The sequence below is a fragment of the Nomascus leucogenys genome, chromosome 24 (assembly GCF_006542625.1).
Source record: "Nomascus leucogenys isolate Asia chromosome 24, Asia_NLE_v1, whole genome shotgun sequence".
NCBI lineage: Eukaryota > Metazoa > Chordata > Mammalia > Primates > Hylobatidae > Nomascus > Nomascus leucogenys.
In genome coordinates, this window is record NC_044404.1 from 26677869 (window position 1) to 26705296 (window position 27428).

The following is a 27428-nucleotide window of genomic DNA, read 5'->3' on the forward strand; positions in this document are numbered from 1 at the left end:
TAATCCAGTATATGGCACTGAATTAAAGATCAGGCAGTAATCTACTGCCTGGCCATTAATTCAGTGCCATATATTTTTGTATTTATTATATCAACATCCCACTCCTGATACAACTTTCTGTATTAATAAGGATCAGTTAATTGCTGTAGTAAACAACCTCTCAAACTCATTGGCTTATACAACAAAACTGTATTTCTTGCTCACTTCAGTGTTTAATATGTTAGTCATAGTAGAGGAAAGTTCTGCTCTGCACAATTATGCAGGGACCCAAGTTCCTTCCATCTTGTGGCTCCACCCTCTTCTAGGCTCTCAGAATCTCCTCTACTCTGCTAGCAGACAGGAAGGAGAGCAAGGATCAGCACCTGGGAGTTTCGTGGGCCATCCTGGGAGTAGTACCTGTCACTTCCACTAGCTAGAATTCATTCGCATGGCCACATCTGTCTGTTAAAGAAGCCGGGAACTATAGGTATTGGTGAGAATGAGAAGTTTATACGACATTAAATGGCTCATTGGTGACATTTAAGATAAGTTTTAGGGGAATGATGTAGACAGGGGCCAAATTGTAAAAAGTTAGGAAATCATAGGGCATAAGGGGTTTTGCCATGATGCCCAGGCTGATCTCGAACTCCTGAGCTGAAGCCATCTGCCTGTCTCAGCTTCCCAAAGTGCTGGGATGGCAGGCATGTGCCACCATGCCCGGCCTGGTAGCAACTCTTTAATATGATCCGAATGATAATGAGAAAGATAAACCTGAACTAAGGTGAGAAGGTAGCCAACCATGGGAAGCTCCATTGGGTTTTTTAAGGTTTTCTTTTCTTCTTTTCTCGAGACAAAGTCTTGCTCTGTCTCCCAGGCTGGAATGCAATGGCATGATCTTGGCACTGCAACCTCCGCCTCCCATGTTCAAGCAATTCTCCTGCCTCAGCCTCCCGAGCAGCTGGGATTATAGGCGCATGCCACCACGCCCAGCTAATTTTTTGTATTTTTTTAGTAGAGATGAGGTTTCACCATGTTGGCCAGGCTGGTCTCGAACTTCTGACCTTGCGATCCACCTGCCTTGGCTTCCCACAGTGCTGGGATGTGAGCCACCACGCCCGGCCTTTTTTTTTTTTTTTCTATCACCAGGCTGGAGTGCAGTGGTGTAATCACAGCTCACTGCAGCCTTGACTTCCTGGACTCGGGCAAACCTCCCACCTCAGCCTTCCAAGTAGCTGGAACTACAGGTGCCTGCCACCATGTCCAGCTAATTTTTAATTATTTTTGTAGAGATGGCATCTCGCAATGTTGCTGAGGCTGGTCTTGAACTTCTGGGTTCAAGCAATCCTCCCGCCTTGGCATCCCAAAATGCTGACATTATAGATGTGAGCACTGCGCCCAGCCTTGCTTTTTAATTGATACAGAATTGAGCATGTGTTTGCAGTATCAATGAACAGGAAGAAAGAGAGGACATGAGTTTGGAGTTCTATTGGGCTTAAATAAATAAATAAAATGGAGTTCCATCAGCCTTACTTAAAAAAAAAAAAAAAAAAAAAGGCCAGGCGCAGTAGCTCACACCTGTAATCCCAACCCTTTAGGAGGCCGAAGCAGGCAGATCAACTGAGGTCAGGAGTTCGAGACCAACCTGGCCAACATGGTGAAACCCCGTCTCTACTAAAAATACAAAAATTAGCCGGGCGTGGTGGCACATGCCTGTAATCCCAGCTACTTGGGAGCCTGAGGCAGGAGAATCACTTGAACCCAGAAGGCAGAGGTTGCAGTGAGCCGAGATCATGCCATTGCACTCCAGCCTGGGTGACAAGAGCGAAACTCCATCTAAAAAAAATTAAAAATAAAATAAAAAAAGGATATGAGTGGAGGGTTGGCCATGGACAGAAGGAGGCCCACATCTTCTAAGATAAGAAGAAAGGATCAATGCAAATAAAGAGAAATTATGAGATAGAGAGGAGGTAAACTGAAAATCAAGTAGGATTGCTTTGGTTTCTATAAAGTGACGAGAAAAAACAAAAGGTTTCAAGTTGCAAGAGGACCCAGTTAAGGTGGGACAACAGGAATCTGTACTGGAACCAGTATGTCTAGTTTTGTGACTTTGTTCCACAGCCAAGGAGCAAAAAGGGAGGAAGCTCACCATGTGGTTTGCTCAAGGTGGGGCTCATCATATTGAGAGCCTGTGGCACCAAAGGCATGGCTGAGCAGCCTTTGGCACATATATCAATTATTGATCCTTAAGGTCACTGTTGTTGGCTTCCTACTCCTCCCCATTGTATATTTTTACTTCCTTTTTTACTTCCTCCTAGTCTCCAGTTCTCTTTTTCCTTACACTTTTCCTTAGGTTTTACAGTAACCACAGTGTGACAGACATACCCTAAGCTGACCCCCAATGATTCCTGCCTCCTGGTATTTACGCCTTGTGTGATTCCCTTTTCTTGAGTGCAGATGGCTCCTGTGCCTTGCTTTTAACCACAGGAGATGGCAATGATGATGGGATGTCACTGTCACATATATAGTAAGTTATATAAAACTCTATCTTCATAGTCTGGAGCTAGAGACCCTCATTGTCAGTTTCAAGAAACCAAGTGGCTATGCAGGAGAAACCTGCATGGCAAGGAAATGTGATAATCTCTAGGAACTGCAGGTGGCTTTTGGATCCTGAGAGAGGCCTCCAGCGGACACCCAGCAAAAATCCCAGGCCCTCCTCAGTTATACAGTCGCAAGGAAATTAATTCTGCCAATAACCCAAATGGGCTTGCAAGTGGATTCTTCCCTGGCTGAGTCTCCAGATGAGAATGCAGCCTGATTGCAGCCTTGTGAGACTAAGCAGAGGACCCAGCTAAGCTGTTCTCGGGCTCCTGACCTGGAACCTGTTAGATAATGTTTGTTTTTGTTTTTTTGAGACAGAGTCTCGCTCTGTCACCAGGCTGGAGTGCAATGGCACAATCTCGGCTCACTGCAACCTCCACCTCCCGGGTTCAAGCAATTCTCCTGCCTCAGCCTCCCGAGTAGCTGGGACTATAGACGCCATGCCACCATGCCCAGCTAATTTTTTATTTTTAGTAGAGATGGGGTTTTACCATGTTGGCCAGGATGGTCTCTCTTGACCTTGTGATCCGCCCACCTCGGCCTCCCAAAGTGCTGGGATTACAGGCGTGAGACACCACGCCCGGCCGATAATGTTTGCTTTAAGCCTTAAATTTGTGGTAACTTGTTACACGGCAGTAGAAAATGAACACACCCAGAATTCCTGAAAAAACACTGGGGCCCTCAGGCATGATCCCTCTACATTATGTGCTACCTAGGAAAATCTGGGCCTGGGCCCAGGACACAGAACTTGGTGAAAGAGGCCAGAGGGTGTGCCACACACCTCCAGTGGGCACTCTGGACTTCAAGGTAGAAGAGGTCCTGGCTTTCAAAGCAAATCGTGTGCCCCACCTCCCCGCGCCTGCCTGCCTCTGCAAATGCCTGTCAGTTCGGCCCTCAGAGATGGACGAAGCCTGGGGAATTACAGACTGCCAGAAGTAGATCACCAAGTCCACCACCTGAATCTCGGCGTTTGGCACCGTGCCTGGTACACAGTGGACGCCCAACAAACGGCTTGCTTGCAGAACAGAAAGAGCCCTCGAGTGCGCGTCTGCTGGCCCCCTCTTTGTGCAGAAGGGAAAAGGGAGACCGGGAGCGCCAGGGACCTGCGGGGCCCCGCTGCGGGTCAGGGCTGGGCCTCCGGCCAAGCGCCATCCCGGGCCCAGGCGGAGGGGGCGCTGCGGCGGGAGGCCGTGGCGGGCGGCGGCGGCGGGCCGGGGGCGGAGCGGCGGCAGGGCCGCCCCAGTGAGTGAGCGAGAGAGCGCTGCGCGCGCCGCCGCTGCCACCTCCGCTGCTCGGCCCGGTCCCGGAGCGGCCCGGCCGGCCCGCGGGGCGCGGAGCCGAGGCCCGCGGCCGGCTGCATGAAGGACTGCGAGTACCAGCAGATCAGCCCCGGGGCCGCCCCGCTGCCCGCCTCCCCGGGGGCGCGCCGTCCCGGCCCCGCCGCGCCCCCGACCCCGAGCCCCGGGCCCGCGCCGCCCGCCGCCCCCGCCCCGCCGCGCTGGAGCAGCAGCGGCAGCGGCAGCGGGAGCGGGAGCCTCGGCCGCCGCCCACGGCGCAAGTGGGAGGTGTTCCCGGGTCGCAATCGCTTCTACTGCGGCGGCCGCCTCATGCTGGCCGGCCACGGCGGCGTCTTCGCGCTCACGCTGCTGCTCATCCTCACCACCACCGGCCTCTTCTTCGTCTTCGAGTGAGTTCCGCTGCCGCGAGGACCCCTCCCAGCCCCCTGCCGCGCACCCCACCTTCCCAATCCCTGCTGGGCACTCCGTGCCTTCCCCTGCGCCTCCCTGGTCCTCATCCTCCCAGCCCCTTTGGGATCCTCCTCGGGCCTCTTGTCTGCCCCCCGGTCCCTGTGCACCCCCATCCCCGCCAGATGCCCCATCCTCCTTGGTCCATTTGGGTACCCCATCCGTGCTGGTGCCCTCCACCCTCCCAGCCGCTCCATTCTCCCTGGCCCCACCCTGGCACCTGTCTGCCTGCCACTGCCAGGAACACCACCCTCCATGCCCCTCCACGGCCCCCATCCTCGCTGCCCTTTCAGAACCTGCCCCAGGGCTCCTTGGACAGACCCCTCCTGCTCACCCATCCCTGGACCATCTCTTGCCAACCCCCCAAGTTCTTTCTGACCCTTGTATCCCTTCCTGACCACTTCTTGATCTTGTGTGTCCTTTGGCTGTGCACACCCACCATAAACATCCTAGTCATCCTCGCTGCCCTCTCCGGGTCCCTCCAGGGTCCCCTCCTTTTCTCTAGTCTCAGACACCAACCCCGCTTTTGCTTCCCCTCAGCCACGCACAACCCAGGCCCCAAGGCATCTTTTCTCAAAATCTTTGGGCCTGTCGGGCTGCCTTTCCTTCTCCAGCACCTTCCTTAGGTTCTTCAGAGCTTCCTGTCCTTCCCTCAGTTCCCGCCCGCCTCCACCCAGCCGGCTCCCAGGCCCCTGGCCCCGCTCCTGACCACCTGGCTTTCTTTCCCTGCTCAACATTCTGGAACATCCCTCTGGCCTGTTCCACATCAGCAACAGCTGCAGTGCCTTGTTTTTCAGGAAAGAGTTCGGAGTGCTTTCGTGTGACAGGTCATATTTGCCCCCATAGGTTTTTGACCTCTTCATATCCCCCAGTGACCCAGGATTGGCCCACACATAATCTCCATTTTATGGATGGAGGGTCATATATTTGTATTAGAAGTTTTCCACCCACCTCTGAGCCACCTGCGCTGTGATTCCTTGCACACACACTCACACACCCACCCACCCACCCTTGCTTCATAAGCCCTGCTGTCCCCTCCCAACTCCCCATCCTTTGTGGTTGTCCTTCTTAATTATACAGTGTAGTTAAGAACTCTAACAGACCTGGTTCAAATCCCAGCTCCACCACCCACGTGACCTCAGGGCAGTCACTTTACCCCTTCAGTGCCCCAGTTTTCTCATCACTAAAATGGGATTTATAATAGTACCCACCCCGTAAAGTTGTCCTGAGGGTAGCATGAGGTCACACATGCAAGCTTTTAGCCCAGTAACAAGCACACATTGTTGGCTGCTGTTAGTACTTGTGTTGTCTTTATCAAAAAACACTTCCCAAGGGCATGTGGCCAAGGTAAGGCTATCATAGAGACACCCGCCCCCAGGTACCCTTTCTAGCTGCCAGATCATGTATCTGCAACTTTGGGTTTCCCCTTGAAGCAAAGTGAAGACTTCCTATAAATTAGCTTCTCCTTTCACCCTTTAACCACACACTCTGCCCTTTTTTTCTGAGTAGGGTGGATAAAAAGTTCAGGGATGATTTACAAGCAGAAGCTCTGGGGGGCCCAGAGCTCAGCTCTGGGCTGAGTTTCAGATCCACTTCCCTGGGCTGGCCACGTGAGTGTTTTGGAAATGCCTTTTCCAGTATCCCCTGGGCTGCCCTCTCAGTCCCCACACCCAGGGCTGCAGCCAAGGCAGGAGGAAGCAGTACTTGCCGTGGTTGACCCACATGACCCTGCAGTGTGATATCTGGCCTAACTTCTGAACTAGAAGCAGGACCTTCTCTGGGTTGACCGGGTGTCTTCACTGGTGACTGTTTTGTCCCCAGCGAGGGAGGAAGCAAGGACTTCTGGGTTTGGGGAGAGCTTGTGAACCATGTTGCGGTTTGTCCCTGCTTGTCCTCATTGGGCTGGTAGATTGGCAGAAGAGTTTGGGTTTGGGCGGAGAGCTCACCTGGGTCTGGACTGGATGCTCCCCATTGCTCTGGGAAAAGGTAAGGTGCTCTCTAAGCCTTTCCTGCTATGAATGGCTTTGCTTCTTTGTTTGGCTTGGTGGATTGTTGCACAGGCCTCCAGCAGGGCTTCCAACTTCTGCCTTACTTCTCGCCCCCACACAACAGCCAGAGTGCCCTTTTGATTCTAAGTCAGGCCTGAATCCTCCCTGGCCTCTGCCCCCTGCTCTCTTCTGTCCCCGTCTTCCCTCCAGGCATGTCATCCTCCGTGCACACTCCTCCCTCTGGGCCAGTGCTTGGAATCCCCTTCCTGCAGGTGGTCTCATGGCTCACTCTCTCACATTAGGCCTCCCCTGTCCATCCGCACAGCGTAGCAAACCACTCCCCTCCAGCACCTCTCCTCTCCCCTCATTTATCGCTCTCTGAAGCACTTGCCACCACCTGACATATTATGGTATACTTGTTAGTTTCTTGTCCTTGCCCATGAGAGCAGGACATTCTGCTCTGTTGCACTCTTAGTGCCTAGAACTTGCACCTGGTATGCAGTAGGTGCTCAATACTTATTGAATGAATGAATTGACAGTGTATTTGCTGGGAGGCTGGAAACCCTAGTTCTGTCATTGGCTGGCTAGATGACCTTGAACCTAGCTGTGGGCCTGGGAGAGCTGTTGGCCTCTGGCAAATCAGGAGGCTAGGACTTGGTGGTTGCTGCAGACTCTACAAGTCTTAGATTTCAAGTCTTCTCTGTCCCCCCACACAAGTCTGGTTGCATATGAACTGGATTCATTGCCATGTGGGTGACACTGAGGGCCCACTGGTTCTGTTTGAGGGTCAGACCCAGAAACCATTGAGATGTATGGAGGAGAGCATGGCCCACTGGGAGCCCTTGGCCTTGGCAGTCTGCTCCTCAGGGGAAGGGCTTCTCTGAAGGCCAGAGCATCTGATGATGGAGACTTCAGAAGCAGCATGCAGGTGCCCACAGGTGTGTGCCTACTATGCCACTCCTGGAAGCTTGGCTGATCTCAGGCCTCCCAGGGCCCCGTCATCTCCTTACCCAATCAGGTGCTACTCTGGCTATGGGGTGATGGTTAAAAGTATGAACCTCAAAGTCAGACCTGGCTTGGGTCCCACTTTAGCACTCCTGAGCCACATGACCTTGGGCAGGTTACTTAAGCTCTCTGAGCTCTAGTTTCTTCATCTGTAAAGTGAGGAGCATAACTTCACAGGGTCGCAGTGAGGATTTGATGAGAAAGTACACAGGAACTGCTTAGCCTGGTACCTGGCCCATAGTAACTATGTGTACTTTGGATGTTACTAATAGTCGTTTATTAATTAGGGCAGGGTCTGGCACATAGTAAGCCTTCAAAAGATGGGAGCTATTTTTCTGTCCCCTGGCAGCAGTTATTTGCTGGGTACGTCCTTGGTGCCAGGTGCTGTGCAGTGTGCTGGAAATATAAAGCTGAACAGGAGAACACAGTCTATACCCACAGAGGAGCTTATTTTTTTGTGTGGTTGTTTGTTTGTTGTTGTTGTTGTTGTTGTTTTTGAGACAGAGTTTTGCTCTTGTTGCCGAGGCTGGAGTGCAATGGCGTGATCTCGGCTCACTGCAACCTCTGCCTTCCCGGGTTCAAGTGATTCTCCTGTCTCAGCCTCCGGAGTAGCTGGGATTACAGGCACATGCTACCACACCCAGCTAGTTTTTGTGTTTTTATTAGAGATGGGGTTTCATCATATTGGTCAGGCTGGTCTCGAACTCCTGACCTCAGGTATCCGTCCACCTCAGCCTTCCAAAGTGCTGGGATTACAGGCATGAGCCACTGCGCCTGGCCAAGCTTATGTTTTAGTGAGAAAATAGCCATCACATAGACAAGTAGCTGAAATCTATACTAAATGTTATGCAGGAAAGAAAGAGCGTGGAAGTTCCCTGCGTACAGAGTTGTCAAGGTAGGTCCTTCTGAGGAGGGAAGAGGAATCTGAGAAAAGGAACAGCAAGTGCAAAGGCCCTGAGGTAGGAGAGAGCCAGGCTTGTTCTAGGAACTGTCATGAGCCCATTCTGATGGGAGAAGCAGGAGCAAGAGGAGAGTTTTATAGAATGAGGCTGAAGTCCTCAGTAAGGCCCAGATCGTGCCTGACCTAGAAGGCCATGGTAGGGAGTTTGGATTGTATTCAAACGATAATGGAAAGCAATTGGGAGGTTTTAAGCAGGGAAATGACATGATCTGATTGACATTTCCAAAAGTGGCTCTGGTTTCTGGGTGGACAGTGAGGTGACAACAGAGAAGATTGGCCATAGAGAGAGAGAACCCTGATAGCTTCACTATCGTGAAGCCATTCTCCCACCAGTGTCCAGAACTTCTAGAATGTTCTAGCCCTAAGATGGAGGAGGGAGCTTGAAGAGGGCTGTGGTAGGCATCCTGCCTGGGGGACAGAGGCACGACCATTCAGCAGGCACAGGCTATTCTCTGAGGCAGCCAGGGTCAGGAGGCCCAAAAGCACTGCCTTGGGGATACCTGCTTCCCTTGGGTCACAGTAACAGTGGCTGGACCATGCAGTTCCCCCAGCCCTCTACTCATTCTTCAGTTTGGAACTTAGGATTATCTCCTTCAGGTTGCCTTTTCTGACTGTGCTACTGTGTTCCCCTCCCCGACTAGAGCACACATCGCCCTGTGTGGCAATTCCCTGTTTACATGTCTGTTTTCCCCACTAGACCATAAGCCACAAGGGGGAGGGACTCTTGTCTTATTCATCATCATTATTCCTGCTGCTTACTGAAGGTGTTGCCTGCCACAGAGAAGACCTCAGTAAATATTTGTGGACTGAGTGAGTGAATGAATGAGTGAATGAACACTGCAGGATGGTTTGTCTCAGGTGACAGTCCACTTCACTAGTGTCTGCCTGAAGCTCTGTGTGTAGAGGGATTCTCTGGATGCAGAGGTTAGGAGTGCTGGGATCTATTGGACACATCTGCCATGTGCTCTGGAGGAAAGTATATCACAAGGATCAATTAGTGATGTCTGTTCCCAGTACTTATTGGGGAGTGGCTGCACTCACCAAGGAGCTATGCCTCTGCCTCAGAGCGAGGCTGTATTCAAGATTTTGGTGGTGTTTGCTGGAATGACAGCGCCTGCCAGGTGCTGTAGCCCTGTGCCTCAGGGAGCCCTTGAGATGTCTGCTGATCTCTCTCCATCTCTCGTTCTAGCTGTCCCTACCTGGCTCGCAAGCTGACCCTTGCCATCCCCATCATCGCTGCCATCCTCTTCTTCTTCGTCATGAGCTGCCTGCTGCAGACAAGCTTCACCGACCCTGGGATCCTGCCCCGGGCCACTGTCTGTGAAGCAGCCGCCCTGGAGAAACAGATCGGTGAGGTTTCTACTCCCAGCCGAAGCTGGGTCTCCATAGCTCCACATTCCCTGACTTGGGAGGAGGCCTGGTTTTTTCTTCCAGAACTATACTAGGAACTGGGGATGCAGTCGTGAGCAAGGCAGGCTGGAGCTGACACTGGCACAGAGGGAGACAGATGATCAACAAGTGAGCAAATAAGTAAGCAAGAAATGCCAGCCAGCAAAGGCCCTGATGGCAGCCAGCATGGAGCTGAGTAGTTCCTGGGGGCCAGGCACTGTTTTAAGCTCTTTATATGCATGATCTTATTTAATCCCCCAGTAATCCTATGAGGTAGGTACTGTTGTTATTCTCCTTTTACTGATTAATTAAATCAAGGCAAAAGAGGGTCCAAGATCACAAAGTAGAAGAGCTGGGATGAGACCTCAGGCTAGAGCCCCTGCTTGTAAACATTCGTATACACTTATTCATTCACTCATCAAAAATTTATTGACCCCCTACTATGTGCCAGGCACTTTTCTAGATGTGATACAGCAGTGAACAAAACTGGCAATAATCCCTGTCCTCATGGAGCTTGACAGTTGAGGAGGAGGAAAGAGACGATAAATAACAAATAATTAAATATCTAGGATATCAGACAGAGAAGAAAGGAGGGAGGGAGGATGAAGGCTACAGGGAGGGTGTGTGATTTTACATAGGGTGGCCAGGGAACATCTTGTGAAGGAGGTGACATCTGAGTAAAGAAGCACCGGCCTGAACAGACGAGGGCCTGACCGTGGGGTTATCTAGGGAAGAGCCCAGCAGGTGTTGGGGAGTGGGCTAGTTTAGGTTAGGTGGTCAGGGGAGACCTCTAGGAGGAGGCGGCACTGGAGATGAGTGTGGTAGAAATACGGGGATCTGGGAACAGTAAGGCCAAAGCCCAGAGTGGCAAACAGCCTGGGCGTGTGTGAGGAACGGCAGTGGCTGGAAAGACCCTGTGCTCCCAGGCAGCCCAGGTGGCCCTTGATTCCTTTCAGACTGCTGTGTGGGTTCCGGGGTGGCGGGCTACTGGGCCAGGTCCCTAATCTCAGCTTGCTGCACCCCAGCTCCTTCCTGCTGAGAAGTGACGTGGCTACTTGCACACCTCGGGGGTTTCCGGTCCGTGGTTAGCTCCTTCCCCTAACAGCATGATGTTCACACAGGCTTTTAAACACCCAGCTGGCCCTGAAGACATCTAGTGGCCTGTAAATGTCAGAGCCCTGTTGCATCCATCGATAGAAATCATTTCACTAATACTCTGTGCAGCAGGGAGGGAGGGAGGGAGGGCGAGCAGCTGGAGAGGATGTTCTCTGGGCTCTGTCTGCTCTTTGTCTCATTCCTCTGCCCAGGCCCATTCTCAGCCACGCCTGCGGGCGCCACCTCCTCTCACCTACAGCCAGCTTCCTTCCCCCTCAAACTCCGGATCCCTGGCCACTCCTTCAGGATCCCGTGGTCTGACCTGGGCTGGCCCACCTGGCAGCTGGGGAGGCCCAGCTGTGCCCCGTTCTTCCTCCCCTTCAGGTCAGGGCTAATCGTGAGGCAGGATTATTGTCCAGCTCAGCCGGACCCAGAGGTCTGGCTGCCTGGAATCCTCGGCCTCCTGTGAGCTGTATGGATCACAGTGACAGCAGTAATCCCCCTCTTAGAGAGAGCTTGGCCGTGTGCTGAGTGCTTTCCATCTATTATCCCCACAAGTCTTCACAACAGCCCAGTGAGGGTGACCCTGTTAACCAGTTGTACTGATGGAGAAACTGAGGCAGGTGATCACAGGGCCAGGATAAAGGAGCAGAGACGGAGTGTGTGCCTTTCACTCCCAAACCCCTTGCTTTCTCTTCTGAGATGGCAGCAGGGACACATCTCCTTCATCCTCTGTCTCCACTTGTTTCGTGTGCTCTGGGAAGCCTTCTTGCCCCCAGTTGGGCCAGGCCTTCTGTGGCACATTCCCAGAGCACCTTCTCCTTCCTTCTCTGAACCTGTGCCGCAACGGTGGTCATTACGTAATTATCCTTTCCACTGGCCTGTGAGGGCATGGAATTCCAGCATCTCGTTCACCTTGTCGCCATGTAGAAGGCTCAGTGACATTGGCTAAATGAGTAAATGAATGACTGAAGAACAGATGAGCTTCTGTGAAGGCCCTCCTTGCTCTGTCAGGGTGACAGGTGAGGAAACAGGACATCTCCCAGTTGGGCATCATGGGTTTGTTCATTTGTGTGTTAATTCTATACACTGACCCCTGACAGCAGAGTGAAGGCAGGTGGGGGCTAACAATGAATCTGATAGGAGCTTCCTCTCATGGGTTCTAGACGAGTTGGCCCCAGGTGGGAGCCCTGACCAGCCACTGCCAGGGAGATCAGGCTTTAGAAGAGGGTCAGAGGAGTCAGGAGCATCTTCTGCCTGGGGGACTGGAGAAGCTTCCTGGAGAAGTGATGCTTGAGCTAAGCTTTTAAGTTTGGGTGGAATTCAAGCACAGGAGCTGTGTGGAGGCAGCCCTTCAGGCAGACGAAGTTGAGGGAAGAGAGGGTGGCAGAGGGAAGGAGGAGAGATGGGAACGGGCCACTTAGCAGGCCATGTTGGCTGGAATATGAGGAGCACTTCAGATAGTTAGGGATATTAGGGATACTCCAGTTGGAAGGATGGGGTGGGATCCATCTCGAAGGGCACTGAATGTCCCTAAGACTTTTCTTTGGGAACAGGTGCAAAGTGCAAAAGTGGCATTTTGGAGGCCTTTGAATTCTCAAACTTGAAGCCAAATATTCGGGTGTGACCAGGAGACTTCTAACTAACTAAAGTAAAACGTATTTCCCAGGGCTGGCACAGGGGCTCACGCCAGCACTTTGGGAGGCCGAGGCGGGCGGATCACGAGGTCAGGAGATTGAGACCATCCTGGCCAACATGGTGAAACCCTGTCTCTAGTAAAAATACAAAAATTAGCTGGGGATGGTGGCACGTGCCTGTAATCCCAGCTACTCAGGAGGCTGAGGCAGGAGAATCGCTTGAACCAGGGAGTCAGAGGTTGCAGTGAGCCAAGATTGTGCCACTGCACTTCAGCCTGGCGACAGAGCAAGACTCTGTCTCAAAAAACAAAAAAAAAAAACACAAAAAACATATTTCCCTGAAAATGATCAGGACTAAGATCACTGAACCTTTTCCAGAAGGTTGGGAGCTGTCCCTGAGGCAGGTGGTGCTGTTCATGTGAGCATGAACTGATTACCTGGTCCTAGGCTCATGTAGACAGTCTAGGCTTTTCCCTTTGGCACCCCAGCCTAGCAACTCCAGCCCAACAGGTCTGGCCCAGGGCTCCTGCCCTGTGGGGACAGTCTGAGGTAGAGTGACCAGCTCCTCCCAGTTTACCCAGGACCACCTGGAAAGTCTCCTGTCTTAGGAAACCACTCATTCCCAGGAAAATCAGGGCACTTGGTCACCCTCATCTGAGATCCTGTCTTGCTGGCTGGTGGGCTGTGCAGCTGGCTCACCCTGCGGGCTCTAGGCAGTTGGGAAGAAGAATATTGCTCCCAGAAGCTCCTGGTCTGATGGGAGGTGATAGAGACATCCGAATCCAAGTGACAGATGCTCACTTAGACCCTGTTGCAGCTCACATGACGGACGCAGAGGCTGCTTCTCTCTCCACTGCCATACACCAGCTCCCAGACCCCATCTTCTTTGTCTCCAGGACGTCTCTGCCCACTTCCCCTGGACAGACCTGCCTCGTGTTCCACCTGAACTGGCTCAGGGCTCTGCAGAACAGGCCCCGACTGGGCCTTTCCCTTCAATTGTAGTTATCTCTCCAAGATCCCAAATTTGTTCTCCCCACCCCTGCCCTGTCCCCCCACAAACCCCACAGAATTTGGGTGACTCTCTGGTGCCCTCAGCACTGCTTCCTGCATATCGGTGATACGAGTCCAACCTTTGTGATTTTTCCTTCTGCATCTTGCCTTGTACCTTCATTTCTTTTTTTTTTTTATTTTTTTGAGACGGAGTCTTGCTCCGTTGCCCAGGCTTGAGTGCAGTGGCACAATCTCGGCTCACTGCAATGTCCGCCTCCCGAGTTCATACCATTCTCCTGCCTCAGCCTCCCGAGTAGCTGGGACTACAGGCACCCGCCACCATACCCAGCTAGTTTTTTGTATTTTTAGTAGAGATGGGGTTTCACCGTGTTAGCCAGGATGGTCTCGATCTCCTGACCTCGTGATCCGCCCGTCTCAGCCTCCCAAAGTGCTGGGATTACAGGCGTGAGCCAACGCGTCTGGCTGTACCTTCATTTCTTTAGTATTTTCCTCTAAATGGCTCATCTTTAAATATATATGTATAAGATATATATTTCATATACATTAAATATATATTAAATGCGGCTGGGCGCGGTGGCTCATGCCTGTAATCCCAGCACTTTGGGAGGCTGAGGCAGGTGCAGGTGGATCACAAGGTCAGGAGATTGAGACCATCCTGGCTAACAAGGTGAAGCCCTGTCTCTACTAAAAAAAATACAAAAAAAATTAGCCGGGTGTGGTGGTGGCCGCTTATAGTCCCAGCTACTCGGGAGGCTGAGGCAGGAGAATGGCATGAACCCAGGAGGCGGAGCTTGCAGTGAGCCGAGATGGTGCCACTGCACTCCAGCCTGGGCGACAGAGTGAGACACTGTCTCAAAAAAAAAAAAAAAAAAAAAAAAAAAAAAAAAATATATATATATATATATATATACACACACACACATTTATATATTTAATACATATGTATAATGTATATTTAACATATTTAATATGTATAATATAGTCAACATATATTTAATATGTATAATATACATTTTACATCTATATTTAATATGCATATATATTTAACATATATTTAATATGTATAATATAGTTAACATATTTAATACTTTATATATATATGTATATATATTTATATATACATATATATATATATATATTTTTTTTTTGAGACAGAGTCTCGTTCTGTCACCCAGGCTGGAGTGCAATGGCGTGATCTCAGTTTACTGCAGCCTCCACCTCCTGTGTTCAAGCGCCTCTCCTGCCTCAGCCTCCCAAGTAGCTGCGATTACAGGCATGCACCACCATGCCTGGCTAATTTTTGTATCTTTAGTAGAGATGGGGTTTCTCCATGTTGGCCAGGCTGGTCTTGAACTTCTGACCTCAGGTGATCCACCTGCCTCAGCCTCCCAAAGTGCTGGGATTACAGGCATGAGCCACTGTGCCTGGCCCCTCTTCTATCTTCTTGAAAACTCACTCATGAGATTAAGGCAAGCTGCAGCCTAGCCCCGCCACCGCTCCTCTCCTACCGGTCCCTGGCGCCCCCAGTCACGCTGTGCACTAGATGTCTCAGTGCGTTTGCTTGTGCTTGTGCTGCCCCCGCCTGCTGTGGTGAGTCAGAGTGCTCATTCTTTCTGATCCAGCTTTGCTGCGAATTCTTTTGTTGCTTGCTTTTTTTTTTTTTTTAAGACAGGGTTTTGCTCTTGTTGCCCAGGCTGGAGTGCAGTGGTGAGATCTCGGCTCACCACAACCTCTGCCTCTCGGGTTCAAGCGATTCTCCTGCCTCAGCTTCCTGAGTAGCTGGGATCATGGGCATGCACCACCATGCCCCCTAATTTTGTATTTTTAGTAGAGACGGGGTTTCTCCATGTTAGTCCAGCTGGTCTCGAACTCCCGACCTCAGGTGATCCGCCCGCCTCGGCCTCCCAAAGTGCTGGACTTACAGGTGTGAGCCACTGTGCCTGGCCCCTTGCTTTCTTTTTCAATTATTTTTTTGTAGAAACAGGGTCTTGCTGTGTTGCCCAGGCTGGTCTCAAACTCCTGGACTCAAGCAGTCCTCCAGCCTAACCGTCCCAACGTGTTGGGATTACAGTCACGAGCCACTGCACTCGGCCTGTTGCCTTCTTGAATGCTGCTTCCTGCCTCCACCCCACATATTTCCCTCTGTGTTCTTGAGGCATTGAGTATAGACACAAGTAATGTCATTAATTGAATAGCTATTTAGGTCAGATCTTGATATTATGTTATTTCTTTTTTTTTTTTTTTTTGAGACGGAGTCTCGCTCTGTCGCCCAGGCTGGAGTGCAGTGGCGCGATCTCGGCTCACTGCAAGCTCCGCCTCCCGGGCTCACGCCATTCTCCTGCCTCAGCCTCTCCAAGTAGCTGGGACTACAGGCGCCCGCCACCACGCCCGGCTAATTTTTTTGTATTTTTAGTAGAGACGGGGTTTCACCATGGTCTCGATCTCCTGACCTCATGATCCGCCCGCCTCGGCCTCCCAAAGTGCTGGGATTACAAGCGTGAGCCACCGCGCCCGGCCGATATTATGTTATTTCTGATTTGTGTAAAATTTTACAAGGTTGATGTCATCATTACCCACCCATTCTACAGGTGGGGAAACAGGCTCAGAGATTGACCAGCTTCTTAAGGTCACAGGCTGACAATTGGCCATGCTAGGGTTCAAAATGAGATCAGGCAGGCCCAGAGTCACCACACAGAGGCACTGCCTTGTAGGAGGACTCTAATTATCCACTTCTGTCTGCCTCTGCCCTCAGGCAGGCTCTTCCTGTATCCACAGGCCTAGCACTAAGCCTGGTATGTGGTAAAGGCTCCATGAACCCCAGAGATGGACAGAAGTGGTCTGGGAGGATTATAGTGACCCAGCACTTGAGGCCTGGGAGCTGTGGCTGACCTTGAGCTGGCCTTAGAGGCAGGGAGACTGCAGTCCTGCAGCTGTCTCCTCTGCAGGTGACAACAGTGGAAGGGCAGAGGGCAGTCAGGGCCTTCTCAGCAGCCCGCAGCCAGCCCTGGGGAACTTCCACAGCCCCAGCCTTTCAGGCTCTGACTGCAAAAGGCCTGCCTGCTCGTCTGCAAGAACTGTCTTAGGGTGGGGAAATTCCTTTGCCCTCACAGCCATTCGGTGACGAGTAGCCTTGCTTTTCCTCTCATTTTCACATCCTCAGAGCTTTGGTTTCTGCCTGGAAGGCAGCAGGAGGGCCTTGCTAGCATAAGGGCACCTTTTTACTTGGGGAAGAGCCTGGCATAGCAGAAACAGCCCTGGAGTAGATCTTAGATTCCCTGAGGGCAGGGATAACATCACTTATCATCATTCCCTTCTTTCTTCTTTTCTACAACAAATATTTTTTGAACATCCACAGTATGTCAGGCAGGCACAGGGTGAACAAAACCAATATCTTTGACTCATTTCTATGAATTTGCCCCTTACCATCCCTGCCACCCCCAGGCCTTGTACAGTAACTTGCACATAGTAGGTGCTCATGTGTGAAAGAGTGAACAAATGAGTGCCCTGGAAGACAAGGGTCCTGGTTTCAGCCCCACTTTCTATTATTGGAGTGAACTCGCTTTCCCATCTGTAACTCACAGGCACAGATCCCCTAGCCTAGCCCGGAGCAGTCTCTGTGATTGAGTGAGACTAGGAATGTCAGCACACTTTGTAAGTCACTTTTCTCTATTGAAACTGAAGAGACTTGAGTCTCTTGATCAGGAATGGAGAGTGGACTTGCTCCAGGTGCTAACAAGCTGCCATCGGTAGTGGCTGCCGGGAGGAGCAGGTTGAGGAGGATTCTGAAGCTGAGTCTGGGGCGGTGATTGGTCAGCACTGTCTGGTCTGAGAATCAGCAATGGGAGAGCTGCTTGTCTTCCCCCATGCAGGGTGCAGCCCCTGCAGAGCCTCCTTTGTCCCAACTCTGGCGACTTTGATTTAGCACCAGGTGGACCCTTGCTCCAGCATGACACAGCGCTCTGCCTCCCCTGGCTCCTGGCAGCCTCAGGAAGCCGGGGTACAGAGCTTCATTTGCTCTTCTGCAGAGTGCTGGAGAGAAAGAAGCCTGGCTGCTGGAGGCCAGAACATGCTTAGCAGCTCCCTCCCTGTCCTGGGGAGAGGCTTGGGTTCCCCTCTCCCCTGAGGAGGACCTGTGGGATTCCACTGAGGATTCCAGTAACTTCTGTCAGTGCTGGAGAGGGTCTGTGGCTGTCCTTCACTCACAGATGTGCTGTGTTCTGAAGTTTTCTTCATAACTCCATTGTTTGTTTGGAATGCAGTGTTTTGTGGAAACAAAAGTCATAATAATGGCTGATATATTTGTTAAGTCCTTGTCAAGTGTTAGCCACTTTGCTAAAACCACTTGAATTCTCACCTAATCCTTCCAGCAGCCCCCTGAGATGGACTCAGTGATGTTCCATTTTATTTTATTTTTTTGAGACAGTCTTGCTCTGTCACCCAGGCTGGAGTGCAGTGGCGCGATTTCAGATCACTTCAACCTCCACCTCCTGGGTTCAAGCGATTCTTCCTGCCTCAGCCTCCTGAGTAGCTGGGATTACAGGCACGCGCCACCATGCCCGGCTAATTTTTGTATTTTTAGTAGAGGTGGGGTTTCACCGTGTTGGCCAGGCTGGTCTCAAACTCCTGACCTCAGGTGATCTGCCCGCCTCGGCCTCCCAAAGTGCAGGGATTACAGGCGTGAGCCACCACATCCAGCCTATTTATTTTAATTTTTAAAATTTTTTTAGAGACACAGCCTCGCTCTGTCACCCAGGCTGAAATGCAGTGGCACGGTCATACCTCACTGCAGCCTTGATCTCCTAAACTTTCCCTTCAACTGTAGTAGTTATCTCTCTTGTTAGGTTGTTTCATCACCACCTTGACTTCCTGCCTCAGTCTTCCGTGTAGCTAGAATTACAGGTTCATGCCACATACAGCTAATTTTTTTGGGAGGGGACAGAGTTTGGCTCTTGGCACCCAGGCTGGAATGCAGTGGTGTGATCTCAGCTCACTGCAACCTCCGCCTCCCGGGTTCGAGTGATTCTCTTGCCTCAGCCTCCCGAGTAGCTGGGATTACAGGTGCACACCACCACACCTGGCTAATTTTTGTATCTTTAGTAGAAATGGGGTTTCACCATGTTGGCCAGGCTGGTCTTGAACTCCTGACCTCAGACAGGTGATCCACCTGCCTCGACCTCCCAAAGTGTTGGGATTATAAGCGTAAGCCACCACGCTCAGCCCACATCCAGCTAATTTTTTAAAATTACTATTTTTATAGAGATGGGGTCTCACACTATGTTGCCCAGGCTGATCTCAAACTCCTGGCCTCAAGCAATCCTCCTGCTTCAGCCTCCCAATGTGCTGGGATTACAGGCATGAGCCACTATGCTTGGCCTTCCATTTTATTTATTTAGCAGATGATGGCACAGAGAAGTTGAGTAACTTGACCCACCTCACTCAGCTACTAAGTGATTGGACTGAGATTTATACCTACGTGTCTTTCTGGCTCCAAAGCCTGTGTCCAAGGCAGGAAGGAAGCAGTGAGTGGGGAGCCAAAAGCTGGGACTCTGGGGCCTGTGGGACAGGATTAGGGGTTTGGTTTGGAGTAGTATCACCAGCTTTGGAAAGAGCTGCTGCTAGGGGTTCTGCATCCTGGAGCGTCATGGCATGAACAGTTGGTCAGGAGCAATGTCAGTGGCTCCTGGGAGGCTAGCACTGTGCTCAGGGCTGTGGAAGCATCTCATTCAGCCCTCACCACAGTCCTATGAAGGTATGACTTGACCCATCTCCATTTTACAGATAAACAAACTGAGGTGGCCAGGCACGGTGGCTCACGCCTGTAATCCCAGCACTTTGGGAGGCCGAGGTGGGTGGATCATGAGGTCAGGAGTTTAAGACCAACCTGGCCAACATGGTGAAACCCTGTCTCTACTAAAAATACAAAAAATTAGCCAGGCATGGTTGCGGTCACCTGTAATCCCAGCTACTCAGGAGGCTGAGGCAGAGAATTGCTTGGACCTGAAAGGTAGAGGTTGCAGTGAGCCAAGATCGCGCCACTGCACTCCAGCCTGGGTGACAGAGTGAGACTCCATCTCAAAAAAAAAAAAAAGAGAGAGAGAGACAGGGTCCCCCTTTATTGCCCAGGCAGGTCTCAAACTCCTGGCTTCAAGCAATCTTCCTGCCTCAGCCTCTCAAAGTGCTGGGATTACAGGCATGAGCCACTATGCTTGGCCCTGTGAGCTAATAATAATAGCTCACACTTGCTAACCATTTGCTTTGTGCCATTTCACATATATTGATTCATTTAACTCTCACAACAACCCTATGAAGGTGAGTTACTATTGTTTCTATTTCAGTGGTTAGAGAAACTGAGGCACAAAGAGCTTATATGATTTTTTAGCAAATTATATCATCAGGAGAAACCCAGCTGGGCAGAAGTGGAGTGGAACTAGATTCATTAGCTATTCTACCTGTTATTCCTGTTTTACACATGAGAAAACTGAGGCTCAGAGAAGTTCATTTGACTTCAGCCTTACACACAACCAGTCAATGACAAAACCAGGGTTCAGAGTGTGGCCATTGGCCTCTAAATCGCCCACCCTTTTTCATGCTGCCCATTTTAGGGAAGAAATGCTCAGATGCTTAGTTCCATTTTAAACATGCTGTAGTCGAGGTGGTGATGAAACAACCTAACAAAGTAAACCTTTGCTAGTTGAAATGTGAGACTGCAGCATGTTTGCTTCACTGATATATGCCAAGTGCCTAGAATCGTGCCTGGCACATTGGTAGGCACTCAGTAAATAATCATTGGAGGTGAGTGGCCAAACTGGAGACATTATCTAGCAAACAATGCAATGGAAGCAATGGCAGGGTGCATGGTGGAGGGCTGGGGGTATAGGCTGCCCCAGGAGACTCAGACTTCTTTCTGGAAGGAGCCACTGTTCAGGTCCTCTGTGCCCTGGGGTACCCAGAGGCTCAGTGGGTGAAGTTTTGGGCTTTGCATACGACACACCTGGGTTAGAGTCCTGCTCTGCCAATATACCAGGGCAGGACCTAAATAACTTACTTAAATCTGTTTTTCTTTCTTTCTTTTTTTTTTTTTTTTTTTTTGAGACAGAGTCTCGCTCTGTCGCCCGGGCTGGAGTGCAGTGGCGCAACCTCGGCTCACTGCAAGCTCCACCTCCCGGGTTCACACCATTCTCCTGCCTCAGCCTCTCTGAGTAGCTGGGACTACAGGCGCCCGCCACCACGCCCGGCTAATTTTTTTGTATTTTTTAGTAGAGACGGGGTTTCACCGTGGTCTCGATCTCCTGACCTCGTGATCCACCTGCCTCGGCCTCCCAAAGTGCTGGGATTACAAGCGTGAGCCACCGCGCCCGGCCATCTGTTTTTCTTTCTTTCTTTCTTTCTTTTTTTTTTTTTTTTTCTTTTGTCGAGACGGAGTTTCGCTCTTGTCACCCAGGCTAGAGTGCAATGGCGACTCTTCGGCTCACTGCAACCTCCACTTTCTCAGTTCAAGCAATTCTTCTGCCTCAGCCTCCTGAGTAGCTGGAATTGTAGGCACGCGCCACCACACCCAGCTAATTTTTGTGTTTTTAGTACAGACAGGGTTTCACCAGGTTGACCAGGCTGGTCTTGAACTCCTGACCTCAGGTGATCCGTCCATCTCAGCTTCCCAAAGTGCTGGGATTACAGGCGTGAGCCACCGTGCCCGGCCTCCTTTTTTCTCTATTTCTTATTTTTTATGGAAGTATAATGGGCTTATCAAAAGTATACAAGTTGTGGCCGTGTACGGTGGCTCATGCCTGTAATACCAGCACTTTGGGAGGCCGAGGTGGGTGGATGACTTCAGATCAGGAGTTCAAGACCAGCCTGGCCAACATGGTGAAACCCCATCTCTACCAAAAATACAAAAATTAGCTGAGTGTCGTGGCACACGCCTGTAATCCCAGCTACTCAGGAGGCTGAGGCAGGAGAATTGCTTGAACTTGGGAGGCGGAGGTTGCAGTGAGCCCAGATCGCACCATTGCGCTCCAGCCTGGGCAACAGAGCAAGATTCCGTCTCAAAAAAAAAAAAGTATAGAAGTTGTAAGTGTTCTGTCTGATGAATGTTCACAAACTGAACGCACACATGTAATCAGCACTGAGATGAAGAAACAGTATATGACTGGCATCCCGGGAGCCCCCTCATGCCCCCTTTCCAATCACTGTCACTCTCCAAGGGTTACCACATCCTAATTTCTAACAATATGGATTACTTTTGCTTATTTTTGAACATTTTGTATTGTATGTCTGGTTTCCTCACTTTACACAATTTGTTTTTTTTTTTTTTTTTTTTTTTTTTTTTTTTTTGAGACGGAGTCTTGCTCTGTCACCAGGCTGGAGTGCAGTGGCGCGATCTCGGCTCACTGCAGGCTCCGCCCCCTGGGGTTCACGCCATTCTCCTGCCTCAGCCTCCCACGTAGCTGGGACTACAGGCGCCTGCCACCTTGCCCGGCTAATTTTTTGTATTTTTAGTAGAGACGGGGTCTCACCGTGTTAGCCAGGATGGTCTCGATCTCCTGACCTTGTGATCCGCCCACCTCGGCCTCCCAAAGTGCTGGGATTACAGGCGTGAGCCACCGCGCCCGGCCACACAATTTGTTTTGTTTTGTTTTTTTGAAATGAAGTCTCGCTCTGTCACCCAGACAGGAGTGCAATGGCACGATTTCAGCTCACTGCAACCTCCACCTCCTGGGTTCAAGCAATTCTCCTGCCTCAGCCTCCCGAGTAGCTGGGATTACAGGTGCGCACCACCATGCCCAGCTCATTTTTGTATTGTTAGTAGAGACGGGGTTTCACCATGTTGGCCAGGATGGTCTCGAACTCCTGACGTCAAGTGACATGCCCGCCTCGGTCTCCCAAAGTGCTGGGATTATAGGTGTGAGCCACTGCACTCGGCCAGACAATGTTTATGAGATTCATTAATATTATTGCGTGTAGTTGACATGGTTCGATTCTCATTGCTATATAGAATTCCATTGTGTGAACATACTACTTTTTAAAAACATCCATTCCACTACTGGGGCATTTAGGTAGTTCCAGAGTTTGTCTATTATGGGAATTATTGCTGTGAACGTCCTTGTGCAAGTCTTTCAGAGCACATTATCTCATGCACGTTCTGTTGGGTAGATGCCTGGGAGCAGGTTTTCTGGGCACGCATATATGTTCAGCTTGGGTAGCTATTGCCAAACAGTTGTCCAGAGCGGTCATGTGAGATTTTCTAGTTGCTCTACTTTTTTGCCAGCACTTGGTATGTTTTATTTTTCTTTTCATGTTAGCCATTTCTAGTGCATGTGTCATAGTAGCATATTGTGGTCTTAATTTGCATTTCCTCGCTGACTAATGAATATAAGCACTTTTTCATGTGTTTATTGGCTGTTTGGACAGCCTCTTTTATGCGATGCCTACTTAAGTCTTTTGTCCGTATTTGTATTCAGTTGTCTGACTTTATTACTGACTTACAGGATTTCTTTACATGGTTTTTTTTTGTTTTTGTTTTTGTTTTGAAATGGAGTAGTCTTGCTGTGTCACCCAGGCTAGAATGCAGTGGCGTGATCTCGGCTCACTGCAGTCTCCGCCTCCTGGGTTCAAGTGATTCTCCTGCCTCACCCTCCCAAGTAGCTGGGGTTACAGGCATGCGCCACCATGCCCAGCTAATTTTTGTATTTTTAGTATAGATGAGGTTTCACCAGGTTGGCCAGGCTGGTCTCGAACTCTTGACCTCTGGTCATCCGCCTGCCTCGGCCTCCCAAAGTGCTGGAATTACAGGCTTAAGCCACGGCGCCCAGCCCTTTACATATTTTTTTTTTTTTTTTTTTGAGTCGGAGTCTCGCTCTGTCGCCCAGGCTGGAGTGCAGTGGCGCAATCTCAGCTCACTGTAAGCTCCGCCTCCCGGGTTCACGCCATTCTCCTGCCTCAGCCTCTCCGAGTAGCTGGGACTACAGGCGCCCGCCACCACGCCCGGCTAATTTTTTGTATTTTTAGTAGAGATGGGGTTTCACCGTGGTCTCGATCTCCTGACCTCGTGATCCGCCCGCCTTGGCCTTCCAAAGTGCTGGGATTACAAGCGTGAGCCACCGCGCCTGGCTACATATTGTTGATACAAGTCCTTTGTCTTTGTTTACAAGATGTAAACATCTTATAATTATCTACTCCTGCTCTAAAGGTTACTTCTTCATTCTTTTTTTTTTTTTTTTTTTTTTTGAGACAGTGGCATGATCTCAGCTCACTGTAACCTCCACCTCCCTGGTTCAAGTGATTCTCATGTCTCAGCCTCTTGAGTAGCTGGGATTACAGGCACCCCCCACCACGCCCAGCTAATTTTTGTATTTTTAGTAGAGATGGGATTTCACCATGTTGGCCAGGCTGGTATCGAACTCCTGACCTCAGGTGATCTGCCTGCCTCAGCCTCCAAAATTGCTGGGATTACAGGCTTGAGCCACCGTGCTCGGCCTCATTCTTTTTTTTTTTAATCATCCAGCCCCCAAAAAACTCTTCATTCTTTTAATGATTACCTTTAAATGAAAAAGAATTTTAATTTTGATATAATGCAGTTTATCAAATTGCTCTTTTATGATTAGCCCCTTTGTATCTTTTGTTTGTTTGAAACAGGGTCTTGTTCTGTTGCAAAGGCTGCAGTGCAGTGGCACAGTCATAGCTCACTGCAGCCTCAAACTCCTGAGCTCCAGCAATCCTCCTGCCTCAGCCTCTTGAGAAGCTGGGACCACAGGCATGAGCAACCATGCCCAGCCACCTCCATATGAGTTTTGGAATGAGTTTGTCAATTTTCACAAAAACAACCTACTGAGATTTTTGACTAGGATTATGTTGAATCTGTGGATTAGGGAGAATAAATCCTTTCATAATATTCAGTCTTCCAATCCATGAATATGCTATATCTCTGCCTTTTTTTCCTCTTACATTTCTTTTACTATATATATATATTTTTGTTTGTTTGTTTGTTTGTTTGTTTGTTTGTTTTGAGACGGAGTCTCGCTCTGTCGCCCAGGCTAGAGTGCGGTGGCCCAATCTCAGCTCACTGTAAGCTCCACCTCCCGGGTTCACGCCATTCTCCTGCCTCAGCCTCCCGAGTAGCTGGGACTACAGGCGCCCACCACCACGCCCGGCTGACTTTTTTGTATTTTTAGTAGAGATGGGGTTTCACTGTGTTAGCCAGGATGGTCTCGATCTCCTGACCTCGTGATCTGCCCGCCTCGGCCTCCCAAAGTGCCGGGATTACAGGCATGAGCCACCGCGCCCAGCCTTAAATTTCTTATTATGAAAATTTCAGGCCGGGCGCGGTGGCTCAAGCCTGTAATCCTAGCACTTTGGGAGGCCGAGGTAGGCAGATCACGAGGTCAGGATTTCGAGACCATCCTGGCCAACATAGTGAAACCCCGTCTCTACTAAAAATACAAAAAAATTAGCAGGGCGTGGTGGCGGGCGCCTGCAGTCCCAGCTACTCGGGAGGCTGAGGCAGGAGAATGGCGTGAACCCAGGAGGCGGAGCTTGCAGTGAGCCAAGATGGTGCCACTGCACTCCAGCCTGGGGGACAGAGCCAGACTCTGTCTCAAAAAAAAAAAAAAAAAAGAAAATTTCAAACATACAGAAAAGGAGGAAGGATTATAGTACAACTAATTCCTGTACATTCACCATCTAGATTGAATAGTTGTTGATAGTGTGTCTTATTTGCATATATATGTTTGTTCTTCTCAAACGATTTCATAATAAATTACAGACATCATAGATACTTTACCCATAAATATTTCAACATATATCTTAAAAATCTAAGGATAGGCCGGGCGCGGTTGCTCACGCTTGTAATCCCAGCACTTTGGGAGGCAGAGGCGGGTGGATCACGAGGTCAGGAGATCGAGACCACGGTGAAACCCCGTATCTACTAAAAATACAAAAAATTAGCCGGGCGTGGTGGCGGGCGCCTGTAGTCCCAGCTACTCAGAGAGGCTGAGGCAGGAGAATGGCGTGAACCCGGGAGGCGGAGCTTGCAGTGAGCTGAGATCGCGCCACTGCACTCCAGCCTAGGCAACAGAGCAAGACTCCGTCTCAAAAAAAAAAAAAAAAAAATCTAAGGATAGTCACCTACATAATCACAATTCCATTATCATACCTAAGAAAATTAATTGTTCCCTGATTTTTTTTTTTTTTTTGAGATGGAGTCTCCCACTGTCACCCCGGCTGGAGTGCAGTGGCATGATCTCGGCTCACTGCAAGCTCCGCCTCCCAGGTTCAAGTGATTCTCCTGCCTCAGCCTCCGGAGTAGCTGGGACTACAGGCACACGCCACCATACCCGGCTAATTTTTTGTATTTTCAGTAGAGACGGGGTTTCACCATGTTGGCCAGGATGGTCTCGATCTCCTGACCTCATGATCCGCCCGCCTCGGCCTCCCAAAGTGCTGGGGTTACAGATGTGAGCCACCACCCCTGGCCAATTGTTCCCTAATTTTTGTTTGTTTTTAGAGACAGGGTCTTACTCTGTCACCCTGGCTAGAGTGCAGTGGAGCAATCCTGGCTCATGCCCACTGCAGCCTGGAACTCCTGGGCTCAAATGATCCTCCCACCTCAGCCTCCTTAGTAGCTGGGACTATAGGCACACGCCGTCATACCCGGCCAATTTTTGTTATTTTTTATAGAGATAGGGTCTTCCTATTTGCCCAGGCTAGTCTTGAACTCCTGGGCTCAAGCAGTCCTCCCGTCTTGGCCTCCCAAGGTGCTGAGACTACAGGCATGAGCCACTGCATTCGGCCTGTTTCCTAGTTTTTAATCTGTAGTCAGATTTCCACAGTTGCCCTCCAAAGGTCTTTTGTTGCTGTGTTTTGTTTTCTTTTTCAAAATAAGATCCATGATGTATTGCATTTGTTTATGTCTCTTAAATCTCTTTTAATTTAGAATCATCTCTTCTCTGCCTCTCTTTCTCTCTCTTTTTTTTTTTTTTTTTTAAGACAGTTTCTGGCTTTGTTGCCCAGGCTGGAGTGCAGTGGCGTGATCTTGACTCACTGCAGCCTTGACCCCCTGGGCTCAAGTGATGCTCATGCCTCAGCCTCCCAAAGTGCTGGGATTACAGGCATGAGCTACTGCACCCGACCTCCTCTCTCTTTTTATAAATGACATTGACTTTTGTTAGAGATTAGGCCAGCAGTCTTGTAGATGTCTCATGTTCTAGATCTGACTTTTTCCTCATTGTGTTACTCACTTTGTTCCTCCATCTCCTGAACCTCCTGTAAACTGGTACATAGGTCTAGGCTTGATGAGATGCTGATAAACCTCACTGGCCAGGCGCGGTGCCTCACTCCTATAATCCTGGCTGTTTGGGAAGCCGAGGTGGGCAGATCACCTGAGGTCAGGAGTTCGAGACCAGCCTGGCCAACGTGGTGAAACTCTGTCTCCACTAAAAATACAAAAATTAGCTGGGCGTGGTGGCACACTCCTATAATCCCAGCTACTCGGGAGGCTGAGGCATGAGAATCACTTGAACCTGCGAGGTGGAGGTTGCAGTGAGCTGAGATCACGCCACTGTACTCCAGCCTGGGCGACAGAGTGAGACTCTGTCTCAAAAAAAAAAGCCTCGGCCGGGCGCGGTGGCTCACGCCTGTAATCCCAGCACTTTGGGAGGCCGAGGTGGGCGGATCACGAGGTCAGGAGATCGAGACCATCCTGGCTAACACAGTGAAACCCCGTCTCTACTAAAAAATACAAAAAAATTAGCCGGGCGAGGTGGCGGGCGCCTGTAGTCCCAGCTACTCGGGAGGCTGAGGCAGGAGAATGGCGTGAACCCCGGGGGACGGAGCCTGCAGTGAGCGGAGATCGCGCCACTGCACTCCAGCCTGGGTGAAAGAGCAAGACTCCTTCTCAAAAAAAAAAGCCTCACTAAGCTTTCTGGGAGTCTCCTTCTCTGACAGCCCTTCTTAGAGTGGGTAAGGCCGGCAGGTGTATGAACAAGTATGTAGTTTTAGCACAGTGCCTGGTACAGAGGCAGTCTCA

General features: G+C 50.4%; 1 protein-coding gene across 3 annotated transcripts in view; it reads left to right on the plus strand.

The window, feature by feature from the left end:
- Window positions 1-3802: 3802 nt before the first annotated feature.
- The window catches only part of ZDHHC18 (zinc finger DHHC-type containing 18), a 33108-nt gene continuing 9482 nt past the window's right edge, over window positions 3803-27428 (plus strand). For all 3 annotated transcript variants that reach the window (XM_030805672.1, XM_030805673.1, XM_030805674.1), the window contains exons 1-2: window positions 3803-4264; window positions 9466-9626. In XM_030805672.1, coding sequence (XP_030661532.1) covers window positions 3936-4264; window positions 9466-9626 — 490 coding nt within the window. In that variant the 5' untranslated portion in view covers window positions 3803-3935. The remainder of the gene's footprint in view (window positions 4265-9465; window positions 9627-27428) is intronic.